The 15,279-nt window shown below is 36.5% G+C and overlaps 2 protein-coding genes across 20 annotated transcripts in view; one reads left to right on the forward strand and one right to left on the reverse strand.

The window, feature by feature from the left end:
- Window position 1: 1 nt before the first annotated feature.
- Window positions 2-11,093, forward strand: LOC143217288 (transducin beta-like protein 3). Of its 10 annotated transcripts, XR_013010765.1 has the most exons (17): window positions 2-152; window positions 310-391; window positions 812-1,019; window positions 1,147-1,176; window positions 1,705-1,756; window positions 2,442-2,649; window positions 3,041-3,215; window positions 4,694-4,864; window positions 4,938-5,116; window positions 5,685-5,884; window positions 5,964-6,167; window positions 7,469-7,658; window positions 7,730-7,848; window positions 8,122-8,280; window positions 8,910-9,075; window positions 9,150-10,664; window positions 10,814-10,835. XR_013010765.1 is itself a non-coding variant. In XM_076441368.1 (16 exons), exons 1-16 carry the CDS (start codon window positions 949-951, stop codon window positions 11,000-11,002), a joined length of 2,466 nt encoding a protein of 821 aa, XP_076297483.1. In that variant the 5' UTR covers window positions 423-948; the 3' UTR covers window positions 11,003-11,093. The 10 variants fall into 10 exon arrangements, 1 of the variants encoding a protein (XP_076297483.1); XM_076441368.1 differs by lacking the exons at window positions 2-152; window positions 310-391 and having other exon boundaries at window positions 423-1,019; window positions 9,150-9,374; window positions 10,537-10,664; window positions 10,814-11,093; XR_013010767.1 differs by lacking the exons at window positions 2-152; window positions 310-391 and having other exon boundaries at window positions 420-1,015.
- The window catches only part of Kat60 (katanin p60), a 14,537-nt gene continuing 8,161 nt past the window's right edge, over window positions 8,904-15,279 (reverse strand). For 9 of the 10 annotated variants that reach the window (XM_076441411.1, XM_076441409.1, XM_076441405.1 and 6 more), the window contains 5 exons: window positions 15,038-15,217; window positions 14,786-14,928; window positions 13,223-13,335; window positions 13,016-13,142; window positions 8,904-12,945 (listed from right to left, as the gene is read on the reverse strand). In XM_076441411.1, the coding sequence (XP_076297526.1) occupies window positions 12,747-12,945; window positions 13,016-13,142; window positions 13,223-13,335; window positions 14,786-14,928; window positions 15,038-15,217 (762 nt within the window). In that variant the 3' untranslated portion in view covers window positions 8,904-12,746. Of the gene's footprint in view, window positions 12,946-13,015; window positions 13,143-13,222; window positions 13,336-13,368; window positions 13,749-14,085; window positions 14,729-14,785; window positions 14,929-15,037; window positions 15,218-15,279 lie in introns of those variants that run through there. The other variant, XR_013010775.1, reaches the window with a different exon arrangement.

Here is a 15,279-nt window from a genome sequence, read left to right on the forward strand (position 1 = left end):
GTGATTTTTAGTTCGGTTTCTTTTTAAAGCCCACGCAACTTGTATTTACATACACGTAGCTCAGGTTTCCGAGGATCGTAAGTGGCCGGAGTACCCGTTACTTGTAACTGGTTCGGATCTTACTCTCTTGTTAAGCATTGCTCATCCAACAGGTAAACCATGAACACTACAGCATACACTCCGCGACAAAAAGATAGCACATTATACAGATAAATGGTTTTTTAGCTTTCCAAGTAGTATATTACATTGTTTACGACCTGGATACTGGCTAATAAGAATAATAAATTATTTCAATATGTTTCTACCCAGGAAGAAACTTTTCGCTGGAAGGCCGTTTGTTGCAAATCGGTGCGTTATTTGTTTGTACGTGGACTTGGCTATTTTTGTCAGGGTAAGTCTCGAGTGTGGGTCTAATAGGTATAGAGTTTGTGAAGGAGTGAAGCTACTGATCTTTTGCAAGATTGTAGTTTTAGTATTTTCCGGTTGATGTATTTGGCGGTGTTATCAGAGTTTTTGTATCGGGGGGTGTACTTTTCTATTGCATGTTGGATGGTTTCTGTTATAGATTGTAGGTGTTTGTCAATTTCTGGGATGGAGAGGTTGGAGTTGGCTAGGATAGTGTTAGTGTAGTTTCGAGAGAGAAACTTGGTGAAGTTTTCCCATTTGGTAGCTTTGTAATTGTATCTTATATTGAGTTGGTCTGCGGTGGTCGGGATATTGGAATGTAGATCGAATTAAGGTGATCGCTGTCGTAAGGCCGCCCACCGTGGGCGCTTTGGTCGTGAAGTTAATGTAGGTGTCGGTACTTCAGATTCCTATGGACACCAAGTCCCATAAGGTGTCAGGTCTATTCCTATATCTCGTCTGTGGTCTAAGGATGAAACTGGATGAAACCCAATGAAACCACTGATATATATATATTCAGTGGATGAAACCAGATGAAACCCAATGAAACCAGATGAAACTCATGAAACTTCACACCGCATTCAACCGATTCAACCGCATTGTATTGATTGTATGTAAGCACGTGTGTAAGAATAACATAACTGAACATAACCTATGAGTAATAGACAGGTTAATTGAAATTACCGGAGTGATTTCAAATCATTTACAAAATTTACTATAATGTGTTTATAATACTTGCAGAAAAATGAGCAACATTATTTTAAAGGAAGCGTAAGTTATTTTTTAAAATGTTATTGTTGATTGTCTTTGATCTTATTTATTAAATAATAATACTCTATTGTTATTGTGATAACGTAATGTTTGAATGTATTTAATAGAATATGAATAAATATCACAATAAATTAAAATAAATTAATTAAATTAAATAAATCTGAATATATAATAGCATATTACATTAATAAATATTTGTTCTCGGAAAATGTACATCCAAGATATAAAGTTAATTATTATATGTTGCGAGTTGGATTTTGTATTTTTTACTTGTTGATTTTGTACAGTTTTTGTACATTTTTGATAAATCAAGCTGTTCCATATTCTCTGTCAGTGTCTTTCCTGCGAGAAACATATCTGCTTCTCTGTCTTCGTAGTTCACCTCGATTGGCGCTGTTAATGTTACTATTTCCACTCCGGCGCACCCTTAATGAAATTTCACTGTATTGAGCTAAAACAGAAACCCTGTATAATTTAGTTATTGCTTTCGGTGACATATAAGTTGTCAAATGTCATTTTAAATTACAGATTTGCTGTTGAAACGAAACATGAACCATTTTACACTGGAGGAATTGTTCAGGTATGTTACTCAGAGGGTTCGATAAGAACCTTTGGATTTTTAGTAGAAACAGACCAAAAGTCGTGAGAAACTGTGATTTTCATTACTTTTAATCACTTGTAGCTCGTGTGTACAGCTTGTCAAATCTAGCTGTGCGGCTGAATGTCCCCCGCAAGGGGAAGTCTCCCCGCTGCGCAATGGTAGGTAGGCGGAACCTCGGAACTGATTGTTACCTGTTAAACGATGCACGTGGCGACAGTTCAGTTAAAAATTAAAGTGACACAAGTGTATTCACAGAAACATATAAACAGTTGTTTTGTATGTTTACTGCAGTAAGAAATAATGGACAGTACGCACTTTTGACGAGGTGTGAACATTACCGTTCATATGTTGCATCCTCCTCTCATTGAGTGCGGTCTTTGTTTTTGTCTGCGCATTCCTAAGTTTTAGTCAACCGCACAGCTAGATTTGACAAGCTGTAGTTCTGTTTATGTGAATGTAGTTTTTGTTTTCAATTGAACACAATGCACTCTGTGCATTGTCTCTTTAAAACGGCTCTAACGTCAACAATTTTGAGAACTTAGTATTATTACATTTTCGAAGCTTTACGAAAGTAAAAAACGACTAGATTAACCCACTAAATGTAACTTTTTGTGTAATGTAATTTTTTTCTGCCATACAAAAACCATATAATTTTGCATTACAGTGGAGTACCGATGGACAATATATGTTTTGTCGAAAGCATAGTACAATATCTGTAGTATCTATAGAGAATTGCAAAACAGTAATATCCAATTTGCAAGAGACAAATAGCGAAGAGGAAGATGTAATTAATTCATTTACAGCAAGTAGTAACGATACCAACATAATTACACACCACAAAAGTGGTCTTTTCAAAATTTGGAGTTGGAAAGGTAATTCAATAATCTATTACATCTATGTATGTTAGATTACACAAATGAGTCATTCCATACCAAATCGATCACTTTTTGCATCGTCGATTCTGTTCTAAATGAAATATGTTGTAGTCCATGCGAAATTAGGGGGGGGGGTTTAAGTCATCATTTTTCCGGTTTCAAATTTTTTTAGAATGGCAGGCCTCCAAAGTTTTCCATTTTTGCCCATTTCGGCGAAAACGGGCCTCGCTTGCGAATTTTTATCTCGGGAACTGTTTGTCCGATTGAGCTACATTTTTTTTGTTTTACAATACAATACAATACAATATTTTCTCCGATGCAAATTCCTGTTGTCAGCAGTACGATTTTCAACTATTTACATTAACTAAACTATATATTACCGTTTTAGATAATAAGTTGGTCAAAGTGTGGAAATCCACTCACAAGGGTCCTGTAGTATGTATTGCGTATTGTAATGAAAAAAATTTAATGGCCTCAGGAGGCAGTGACAGTACTATCAAGTTGTGGGATTTGCAACAACATACTTGCATTCATAACATAAGAGGAGTTGTAGGAGTTATCAGGTATAATACCTTTTTTTTATTATTTTATTTTACGTCGTTTCTTCAACTGCTATGGTTATTAAGTATAATACCTACTTAAGAGGGCAGCACGGTCGCACTAATATGGCGGAGTCGATCATGTATGTTCCTTGTATAGTCGACCGGGTACCCTCGTACGCATTTAGAATATTTATTTCAACAATTTGTTAATGTTCCTTTAAAATATATTACAAAATTTCTCTGAATTCCTATTCTTTACTCGCTAATATATTAATTTATTGTCTTATAATGAAAATTTGTGCAAACATGTTAAATATAGAAAGGTTTTAAATAATCTGTACATTTAGTTAACTACACAAGGGATATTATCCAACGTCCGCCATGTTAGTGTGACCGTGCTGCCCTCTTAAACGAAGGACCGAGCTGTCTTCGTTTTGCTCTACTGTTGCCTTCAGCTTGTGCTGGCACAACCTACTGTCGAAATTCGAGCATGTTGCTTACTGGGTAGTTTTAAACGATATGGAAAATATTGCAGATTTCAATAAAGATACATAGCTTTGTTTCTACAAAAAACTGAAGATTATCTTTTGTAGTCGTCGATATATTTCTTACGAGTATTTTATTTCGAGTATTTTTATAGTATTTTTCACTTGTAATAGTCGTCGGTGATTTCTTGAAGTGTGAACTTCGATGCATCTACAATTAAAGAATTTTATATAATGTTTTGTTTGTATTACGTAAAATAATGATCTTTGTTTCTTCTTAAGTCAGTCTCTACTTTCTAAAACATTTACGGATTATTAACTCTTAGCACTCCAATGGCGACTCTGAGGCGCCACTAAAAATTGCTGTAGCATTATTCAAAATATTGTTTAACCCTTGAATGCACGATATTTTGTTTACAGTTTCTATTTATCAAACATTACTTAAAAAAGAGTGTATATTAAGGGAAAAAATCACATCTTCGTGAAAATATTTTTTATTACAAATTATCATATGTTGCCATATTTGAGGTTAAAAAATCTACGACGCATGAATGGCGCGCACCGTATACAAATACATGTGAGCGGTTTGTTGCCTTGTGACTACAATGCGTAAAAAGCATCCAAATCCAAACATTCCTGCAGTGAATGTAGAGCCAGAACAGAATGTGTAGCCAAACGGAAACACACAATGCATTTAAGGGTTAAATTATAAAATATAACGATATCTAATCAATTACTAAACATTTAGGTATTGTATGAGGTATTTATATACCAATTTCATATACACAAAATTTCAAAAAAATCATAGAGAATGGAAATATTCTAAATCGAAAGAAATGTTTAATTTTCGAGTTAAAACAGCTTGGAGTGCAAAGGGTTAAATATTACATCTCTGTCTTAGTGTAGTGATGAATAATTGCTCTACTCGAATCTATCTTAAAAGAATCTTCACTTCAGCCTTTTAGTGTAAAAAGATATTTCAAACGTTGTATGTATTATCTAATATAATTTTAGTGTTTTAGATTTTCATACATGCAGACAAAAGAACCTTCTGTTTGCCGCTGACGACGATCTTAAAATTTGTGGCTGGAATATGTCATCTGGTAAAAGAGAAATTGCTCTTTCTGGTCATTTTAGTAAAGTTACATCTTTATCGTTTCACGCGAACGAGGATTACTTAGTGAGGTAATACAACGAAATTGCACGATTTATATAGTATTTTCAGATAAATATGTTGCATCGTTTTCTTTTCATATAGCTCAGGGAGAGATAAAGTATTAATTTTATGGAATATTATCTCACAGTCTCCTATACGTGTTTTACCTGTCTATGACGAAATAGCAGCTGCATTCATTATACCTAAAAATGTGTCGTTACCAGCAACTCTTCGTGACAAGTTGGATGATCATATTTATGTTGCCGCTGCAGGAGACAAAGGTTTGTAGTCAGACGTCAAAAACCCGCATTGTGAGGGTTACATATGCAGGTTAACAAAAACCTGCTTTAAGGGTGTGGGTCCTTGTTATGCTTGGTCGAGCGAGAATGTGGGTGGTGGCGCCCCCACACACCGCTAGACACTGTATACGTACACGAGGTTGCAAGGGTCCCGTACTTTTCAAACCACTTCTCGCTAATACACATTTGGGGCCCCTACGTAGTCACAATCGCTAGATAAAAGACCCACCAAGTGCGCTTGGTGTCTAAAATGGCCTACTTTTGCGTTTTCGAGGCGTAATTTTCATTATTCGGCAGCATGTAGCGGAGTTCGAGAAGCATTGGGCGGCGCGACAGTGCTGCCACTGTCAAGAGACACATAAATTTTCTTAAATATCGAGAGATTTAGAGTTTTTTTCTAAAAAGCATTCACCAAGCGCGAGTTGAAATTTTGGATATTATCTTTATACATTCGTAATAGTCCTTCTTGTAGCACTGGCGTTATAATTCCGCATTAGGAGGTTGTGACTTTTACGAACTCTCAGAGGATAAATGATTTAATTTATTACAGGTGCAGTTAAAATTTGGGAAATGAAAACTGGAAGGCAAATGTATGTTCAAAAATTCTCTAACGTATCGGTAGCAGAAGGAGAAAGAAATATATCTATTACGCATTTACTTTATAATGAAAATAGTAATACTTTTGCTATGGTTACTGTTGATCATAATGTAATGATTTATTCTTTAGAAACGTTCGAATGTATTAAACAGGTGAGTTCTACAAGTGTTTACATTTCATTTATATCTGAATACCCGTTGACAGTAATAAATAGTATCGAACTTTTTACAGTTGGTTGGTTATAGCGATGAAATTTTAGATGTTGTGTACATAGGCGAGAATGGAACGCATGTAGCCGTCGCTACCAATAGTTGCGATATAAAATTGTATGAAATATCAACTATGAATTGTCAATTATTACATGGTCATACGGACATTGTTTTATCTCTTGCAACAACGCCAGCTAATGTCTGTCTATTTCTGTCATCGGCAAAGGTAAGTTTAATATCATTATCATGTGCACAGGAAATGTTAAATTAACTTATTATACAAGGTGAGTCCGAAGTAACAGAAAACCTAAATATCTCTGTTACTCTTCGTTGTACAAAAAACTTCTTAGGACAAAGTTACACTGTTTAAAGGGCCACATGTAACGGTGTAAGGGAAAAATTTTCAAGGTCATTTTTTTACAAGATTTCAAGGTCATCGATATTTTGCTAAATAGAATGAGGTATTTTTTAATACATCAATCGATGCAACTGGACATTCGTTATAAAAAAGTACTAGCCTATGTATGTCGAAAAGTTAGTAGTTCACGAGATATTGCGATTTAAATAACTCTAAAACACCATTTTTGTTTGAACATTACGACTGTTTTGAGGTTATGAATGATTAGTACATGCATCAAGATATTTTAGACGCCAAGGGCGACCTCTGTAAGTGGTATAGAACGTCGGGAAATTCAAATTGAATTTTGTCCGGATTTTAGCGACGCACCCTGTACAATATTTTTTTGTTAATTCTCACATTTCCTTGAAACACGTTAGAAACTATACAATTTTTGTCGAGATACACTTTTCTATTATTCTCCAGTCAATGAATGCTCATACGGTGGGTGTAGAGAGAAATGGAAGGAACACAATTTTTAACTTTGGGACTTAATTTGGACTCGTTAGGAGGTAAAGTTTCGTTAGAAGGGACCCTTTTTCGGTTTTCCGCTTATATCTCAGAAACTATGTGTCCTAGCGATAAGACCATTCTATACAAAATTAAAGCTGACAATATGTGCCATAAGATTGACTGCATTCAGTTTTTCGCTATCTCGCGAAGTTTCCGAGATATCCGCGCTCAAATTTCGCTAACTGCTGAAGAGTTCTTTTTCACAATTAGTGAACTTTGAGCGCGGATATCTCGGAAACTATGCGAGATAGCGAAAAACTGAATAGAGTCAATCTTGTGGCACATTTTGTCAGCTTTAATTTTGTATGGAATGGGCATATCGCTAGGTTAGCGGTGTTAGTATCAGTGTTAGTGGGAAGAGTGGGGCGGGCTCCGCGGTGCATCTGGACGAGGGGCGCAGCGGTAAGGGGACTGGTTCCCGCAAAATATGGCAACCCTGCTCCTAACTAGTCCAAACAAAGACCCAAAGTTAAAAAATTGTGTTCCTTCCATTTCCATCTACAACTTTTCGTTGACTGGACTATTATAATAGTTTCTGACTTACCACTTACGTTTGAGACCTTTTCTTGTAAGAAATGTTATGAATCTTCAATAAAATATAATACGTATCTTTATAGGATAATAGTATTCGTGTATGGTATATGGATAAAGAAACATCAAAAGTTTCTTGCATTGCAGCTGCTACTAGGCATACTGCTTCCGTTGGTTCTATTGCAGTTTCTCAAACGTCATGTAAATTCTTCACTTCGGTTAGTCAGGATTCATGCCTTAAATTGTGGAATCTACCAAACAATTTAGAATTTGATGGTAATTATACCTTAATACCATTAATGTTTTATATTATCTTTAATACTATGTTAAACATTTACTAATTGCAGATGAGCATTCCCTGGATGTAGTCCACACTGTTTTAGCTCATCAAAAAGATATTAATAGTGTCACTATTTCACCAAATGACAAATTAATCGCAACAGGGTCGCAAGACAAAACAGCAAAAGTGCGATAAGTTAAATTTAAAGTGATACATATCTAGACAGCAGATCTTTATGCAAAAAAAATTTTCTATCTGATTTTCAATGCACTGGAGTGAAATAGAAATTTATTTCCTTTCTTAATATTCTTTTCTTCTAATCATTCTTCTAATGGTTTTACTGTTTTAAATTAGACTTATTCATTCTTGTTATAAATGCATAAAATTCGCTGTCTATATAATTATATTTGCAGCAAATGTTTGTCTTAATTAGAAATTCGTTTTTACTATGCATTTTAGTTATGGTCAGCTAACGATTTAAAATTACTTGGAGTATTTCATGGTCACAAAAGAGGTGTTTGGTGTGTACGGTTTTCTCCAATTGATCAAGTACTTTTAACAACATCAGCAGACTGTACAGTAAAACTTTGGTCGCTAACAGATCTTTCTTGTTTAAAAGTAAGTAGATTTAATAGAATATCGACATTACAATCAAATACAACATTAACAGTTATAAGTGATTATTTTCTTAAAGAGTCATTCTATGTGCCAAAATAAAACGAAGCTTATATTGGCAGAGCATTATTGATACACCAAAAAATCGATTATTAAAGTACAAATTGATTGCTTGTCAAGTTTGTGTATTGACAAGGGATCAGTATTTTTTTTTTTAATCCAGTAGTGCGGATAGTAACGACTTTCTATGGATATCGGCGATTAAACATAAACTCCTCAAAAGAATTAATCCCTTAATTCTTTTGAGGAGTGTATCTATTATCGTGTAATGAATAAAAACTACGTTTTAAAAATGTCACATCTGATAATCAAAACAATTTCGACGTAAGCGATTATTTTGTGCACGATCTGTCACTGTCTATGTATACCAATGGTGATTAGACTCTCGCGTTCCTTTATTGACAATTATCATAATTGAGTGACATTTCGATTTGTTAATAATTTGAATACGAAATCTACATCTTTCATTTGTATCTTATTTGACATACATATAGAATCACACTCTAAAAGGACGATCATCTACCGTTGCACGCCTTGTATATGTATTATCCTTAATTATTTTACTATTATAGACACTGGAGGGTCACGAGTCCTCGGTACTGAAAGCGGAATTTCTAACACGTGGTATGCAATTAATTACAGCAAGTGGAGATGGGCTTTTGAAACTTTGGAGTATCAAAACATCCGAGTGTGTGTGCACTTTAGAAGAGCATGATAGCCGTATTTGGGCAATGGCTAGTAAATATCAATTGGATACGCTTTAAATTTAAAAATGTATCTAATAATATACTAATATAATACTTTAAATGTAGTTAGGAAAGACGAGAAGAGAATAATTAGCGGTGGTAGTGATTCATTACTAATTATTTGGAAAGATGTGACCGAAGAAAACAAAGAAAAAACAGTATCAGAAATGAAACAGCTTGCACTTGAAGAACAACAATTGGCGAACTTACTTCAAGCAAATCAACTAAGTTCTGCATTGAGTTTAAGTTTAAAATTGAAACGACCCCTGAAGACACTAATCATTATAGAAAGTAAGTTATCTCTTTATGTTACTATTATTAATATAAACTTTTTTTACTACCCAGTCAGCCAGGCCTGCCCGAGCAGAAATCGAGCCCAGCGTGGCGAGCAGGTAACGGGCATACTGGCCGAACGTCACTCAAAGCACAAGATGCTCGATTTTGGATGGGCAGCTATGCGCGCAGAAGTACGCATTCTGCCGGCAGAAAGACTGGGCATCTGCCTGGTCCGGCCCCAGCAGAAGCTGCCCGGGCACAATGCTGGTCGCTCGGTCCTGGATTCTGCTCGGCCCGGCCCCGGCAGAAGCTCATGCCTCGTCAATCTGCCGGCAGAATGCGTACTTATGGGTGTAGATCTGGCTCGAGCGAGAGTGTGGTGGCACACTCACACACCGCTAGACACTGTATACGTACACGAAGTTGCAAGTGTCCGGCTCCCGACGTTATTCGTCTCGCTAATGTACATTTGGGGCCCTTACGTAGTCACAATCGCTAGATAATAGATAAATCTAGAGCGTGAGCTCGTCAAAGTGGCCTACTTTAGCGTTTTCGAGGCGTAATTTGCATTATTCGGCAGCATATAGCGGAGCCGCGAGAAGCATTGGGCGGCGCGACAGTGCTGCCACTGTCAAGAGACACACATTTTCTTAAATATCGAAAGAAGTGGGATCCTTATAGAAACGGTGGGAAGCTCGCGCGCTAGCGGGGACCCATACAATGTCAATGCAACGTTTATTATGTTAAAACAAACGTATTTAAACCCACCGTTCGTCGGGAGCGGAAGCATATCTCAGAAGAGACGGTCCTCTGATTTGTAAAAAGGTCATATTGATGATCCTTTGATATATGTAATGAGCGGGGACTTCCGCTATATTCATTAAATTAAGTGAATATAGGTTGTTTACGCGTGTTCTTAGATTTTTATGAAATTGCGTTACCTAATTGCATTTTTGGTACATTTAATACATCAGTACAATAATAAATTTTTAGACATAAGAAAATAGTTACATGATAATGCATATTCGTCGCGCGATAACCAATATATTAAACATTTTAATACTTCTACTTCTGTGAAGTATCTACTAATGACAAGATTCTTTGAAATGATCGTAAAAATCAGATTCTAATGATAGATTCTATGATTTTAATTACTTTTATCTTGTTCGACACACAGCTATTTTAAAGAAAAGTAATTCTCAACTTATACAAGCAATTAATGAGCTAAAACCGTCATACAAGGAGGAGTTGCTGAAATGTGCTATCGCGTGGAATACTAACAGCAAAAATTGCCAATTAGCTCAGGTACGTTTCCAAATAACATTTTGTAATATACATCTTCGTAATGACAAATATAACTTGAACAATTGTAACTTGACTTCTTGAATATTTATCGTCACTTTTTATCGAATATACACTTATCTATACTATAATATGTAATCTTTGTCTAATAGGTTGTTCTAAACGCCCTAATAGTGGAACAAGAGGAATCACATAAAAACTCGGTGTCCGTATTGCAATCCGCAATACCTTATACTGAACGACATTATACAAGAGTTACAAAATTGTTGCAGAACCTCCATTTATTAACATATACGCTGAATCGTATGAAACCGGATATTACATCCACCGGAACCGAATAACGTGAAATTAAAAATTAACAATAATTATTATGAATGACTATGAAAATTTTGTTAATTTCTAATAAATTTTGTAATATAAATATTTAAGAAATCGTGAGTATGCAAACTTTTATTTATACGCATATGTACTCCATCATTAACCCTTTGCACTCGATATCGTTTGGAGCTCGATATGTTTATTTCCGATGTGTGATAACAGGGCTGGCGTGACCTTTTGCGGGGCCCGGTTCAAAAATTGTGCGGGGCCAGAATACACATTCAAATCCTATTCTTAAATTTCACAATAAGGAATTATTTATTATAAGTACAAAGGGATGTTACATATATTTTTTGTAAGATAAATATTACATAATTTTTCTCGCTTTTTCCGCCGCAAAATCTTTGATTACGTCATCAACATTGATGGAGTTTGCTACTTCGCTTTCTATTGAAAGAATAGCCAGAAATCGGTCTTATCTAAATCGTAAATCGATCTTGGCTTATTGATAATCGAAGATCATTTTTTATTAATTTCAACCGCAAGAAACTACGTTCAGCTGAAGCCACGGTTACTGGCGTAGTTAACGTTATCTGTAACGCCGCACCGTGGTCATACCAGTAATGGTTCTTCACTACATTCCCCACAAACTTAGGACATTGGACGTAATATATATACGTTCCTGTACTTGGTCGCGCATGCGCGAAAAAACCGTGCAATATCCCAACACTGCTGGACCAGAGTTTTAGCCAGTGTCGCCAGAAAGTGACCGAACCGTCACTCGAGGAGAATACAAGGTACCCCCTCTCTGATGACCAGAGTTAAGCACTGGGTGGGTGTGTGTGGTGTCAGGCTGGCCCTTTCCGCCCCCCTGTTTTCTCTCTTATCTCTACAGCGTCAAAATGTAAACAAACGCCGTACCTAAACAGGTCTACGTTGCAGCGGAGTGTCCAGGAATGCGAAAAATTCAATACAGTATTCGCGATAGTTTTTTGCAAATATCTCGAAAACTAAAAGCGACCCCCCTATATTGGAAAAGGAAAAAGTTGTTCAAAATGTCCATATCTATATCATATATAAATTTTATCAAAATCGGAGAGGGTGGTGCTTTTGTAAATAATTACCCAAGATATAGTATAAGAATAGCAAAGAATGGATGCGTTTCAGTCAAATTGTCACATACAATAAAATTTTACACTGCTCGTTGCGCATAATAATTATAAGTTCCGCACAGTCTTATCGTTTCATTTGATTCGCTCGGAATTATGCACAATGTGCGCAATGTTATAATTAATTATAAGAATATATGTATAATATGAAATAAAGAAATTGTTTTCATGACAAATATAACGAAATATGTAAACTCGTAATACTCTCGTTTGAATTTAATATATTTTATGATATGAGTAACGCTAAAGTACAATTTAGGTATACTATTTCTAAAGAAACAATTCAGTACTGTAATACTTTGTCAAAAAATGTTATCAAATCAATGGTATTTTAAGTACACCCACTTAAAATTTTAGTTAACATAGCTTCAGGAATGATTTTTTGATTCGAAAAAAGCGACACTATCTTTCAAATCTGAAATCGATGCAAAACAATGAAAAACGTAATTTTTAAATGCCAATTAAGATATTAATGTATGCATCAATAGCAATTTATCGCATAACGAATATTAGTATTGATAAACAGAAGATATAAACAGTTTTAATGTGAATCAGAAAAATGTTACAAAATTTTACTCTGTTTTTTAATAAAATGTTATCAGGATGAGCCAAATTCACTCATCCATTTCTCATATTTCTCTAAATCCTCTTGAGAAACGCTCTTGTTACATCTTTCTACAGCTTCGTCAAAATCTGAGGCAGATACAGGCAAATCTAATTCTTCTTTCGGTAGTTGTCTAATTTGATCTGGCTTTAATCCTGCAATTTTTCTCCGCATTGACATCATAGATGCATCCCTACACAAGATACATGAATTATTTTCAGTATTTCGGAATTTGAAATAAGTCATATATTGATTACAATTACCTGCAAACATTTGTAATATCTGCTCCAGAATAACCTTCTAATTTTCTTGCAATATCTGCCATATTTACAGAAGAATCTACTTTTACTTCACGCAGGTTAATTTTCAATAAAGCTTCTCTACCTTCATCTGTGTAAAGCATATATGCACGTTAAAATAAACAACACAAAATGTGTACAGACTTATAGACAAGATATTATGAAACGTACGATTCGGTAGTGGAATATATATTCGTTTTTCTAAACGTCTGCGGAGGGCTTCATCGATATCCCATGGAAAATTTGTAGCTGCTAATACCATTACCACTTTACTCGGGTCTTCACTAAAGAATATCAAGTATTATCAATACATATAATATGTAAGTATACGCAGTTATACATTATGCGAGGTCTGTTCGGAAACTATTCTTTTTTGTGTTATACAGGGTGACTGGAAAAGTTCCTGGAATTTTTTAAAGCATTTCAGCAGCATAAAAATACCGCACAAACGAATTAATCCACACACTTGACCGAATAATAAGTTTTATTAATTCATTAACAATGAAATGAACCAAAAACATTTACAACAAATATTCGAAATTGCCTCCTTTTGATTCGATACATTTACGGACCCGTTTTCTAAAATTCCCGACGATGGTCGCGCACTCTTCCACCGTAATCTCGTCCCAGGCACGCGTCAACGCCGCTTTCAGCTGTTCCACCGTTCCACCCAGTTCCACCGTGGCGTATCGTCTTCCTGAAATTTTTTGCTCCACGATGGACCATACTGAGTAAAGGTGAGCGCATACTAGAGGGTCGCGGGAAGGCCGCGGATAGGCTCGGGAAGGCCAAAGCCGCCGATGGACGTCCACGCGGGAAGAAATCTCTAGCGGGCCGACGGCTCCACAGCAGGGAGCAGGGCTCCCTGAAAGAAAGGTCCCTTTCCCTAAAAGAGGTGGGGAGCCCACGGAGACCTTTTTTTCTGCCACGCACAGCAGGTAGCCCTGCTCCCTTGCCGCATGGTCGTCCATCGGTGGCTTTGGCCTTCCCGAGACTATCCGCGGCCTTCCCGCGACCCTCTAGTATGCGCTCACCTTAATCCATCGGGTTAAGATCCGGCGAGTTCGGCGGCCAAACATCCTTTCCCCAAAAGCCGGGGAACAGCTCTTTGCGGACGACGATGGTGGATTTGGCGGAATGCGTCGGTGCCCAGTCCTGCTGAAGACTGAATCCGCCCTGGCCGAAGTGTCGCGTTGCCCACGGCTTTAATTCTCTCCAGAGAACACATTCCTGGTACTCGGCGATGTTGATTTTTACGTTTCTTGGGATGAACACCAGTGGCATCTTCCCGGTGGTGCACATACCGGCCTAAACCATGACCGAGGCTGGAAAATTGCTGCGGCCGAAATCTTCTGCTGGCCCTTCTTGAGCAGCTGGCGGTGATTTTGGCGGTTATGTAGAGGTTCGACCATAAAAATTTTCTTATCCGTGAAAAGAACCTTCTTCAGGCGATCACCAGCAGCGACCATCGTCGGGAATTTTAGAAAGCGGATCCGTAAATGTATTGAATCAAAAGGAGGCAATTCCGAACATTTGTTGTAAATGTTTTTGGTACATTTCGTTGTCAATGAATTAATAAAACTTATTATTTGGTCAAGTGTGTGGATTCATTCGTTTGTGCGGTATTTTTATGCTGCTGAAATGCTTTAAAAAATTCCGGGAATTTTTCCAGCCACCCTGTAATTAACATATACAAAATTTAATACATGTATATAATTAGTAAGACACTGTTACCTGTTTGAGCTTATACCATCCATTTGGACTAAAAGTTCAGACTTCACCCGTCTTGAAGCTTCATGTTCAGATTCAGATCCTCTTCTAGAGCAGAGTGAGTCAATTTCATCGATGAATATTGTGCTAGGTGCGTAAAATCTGGCCTATATAAATGTATTTATATAAACGTTTTTTTTTTTAGAGCGTCCGAATATTAATGGGAGTCACTGTACATGTATTTCATTGGAAATTATATTAAGTTTTGCTATTTACCATTTCAAAAAGGAGACGAACTAGTTTCTCTGATTCTCCCCGATACTTTGACGTTAACGTGGAAGATGATACATTAAAAAATGTTGTTCCGCATTCAGTCGCTACTGCTTTCGCAAGCATTGTTTTCCCAGTACCCGGTGGTCCAACCATAAGTACACCTTTCCAGGGACGACGAATTCCCTAGAAGTAAAATATACATTTATATATAAATGATATGATATTTTGTACACGAGTGCATAAAC

The sequence above is a fragment of the Lasioglossum baleicum genome, chromosome 16 (genome assembly GCF_051020765.1).
Source record: "Lasioglossum baleicum chromosome 16, iyLasBale1, whole genome shotgun sequence".
In the NCBI taxonomy this organism is placed as follows: domain Eukaryota; kingdom Metazoa; phylum Arthropoda; class Insecta; order Hymenoptera; family Halictidae; genus Lasioglossum; species Lasioglossum baleicum.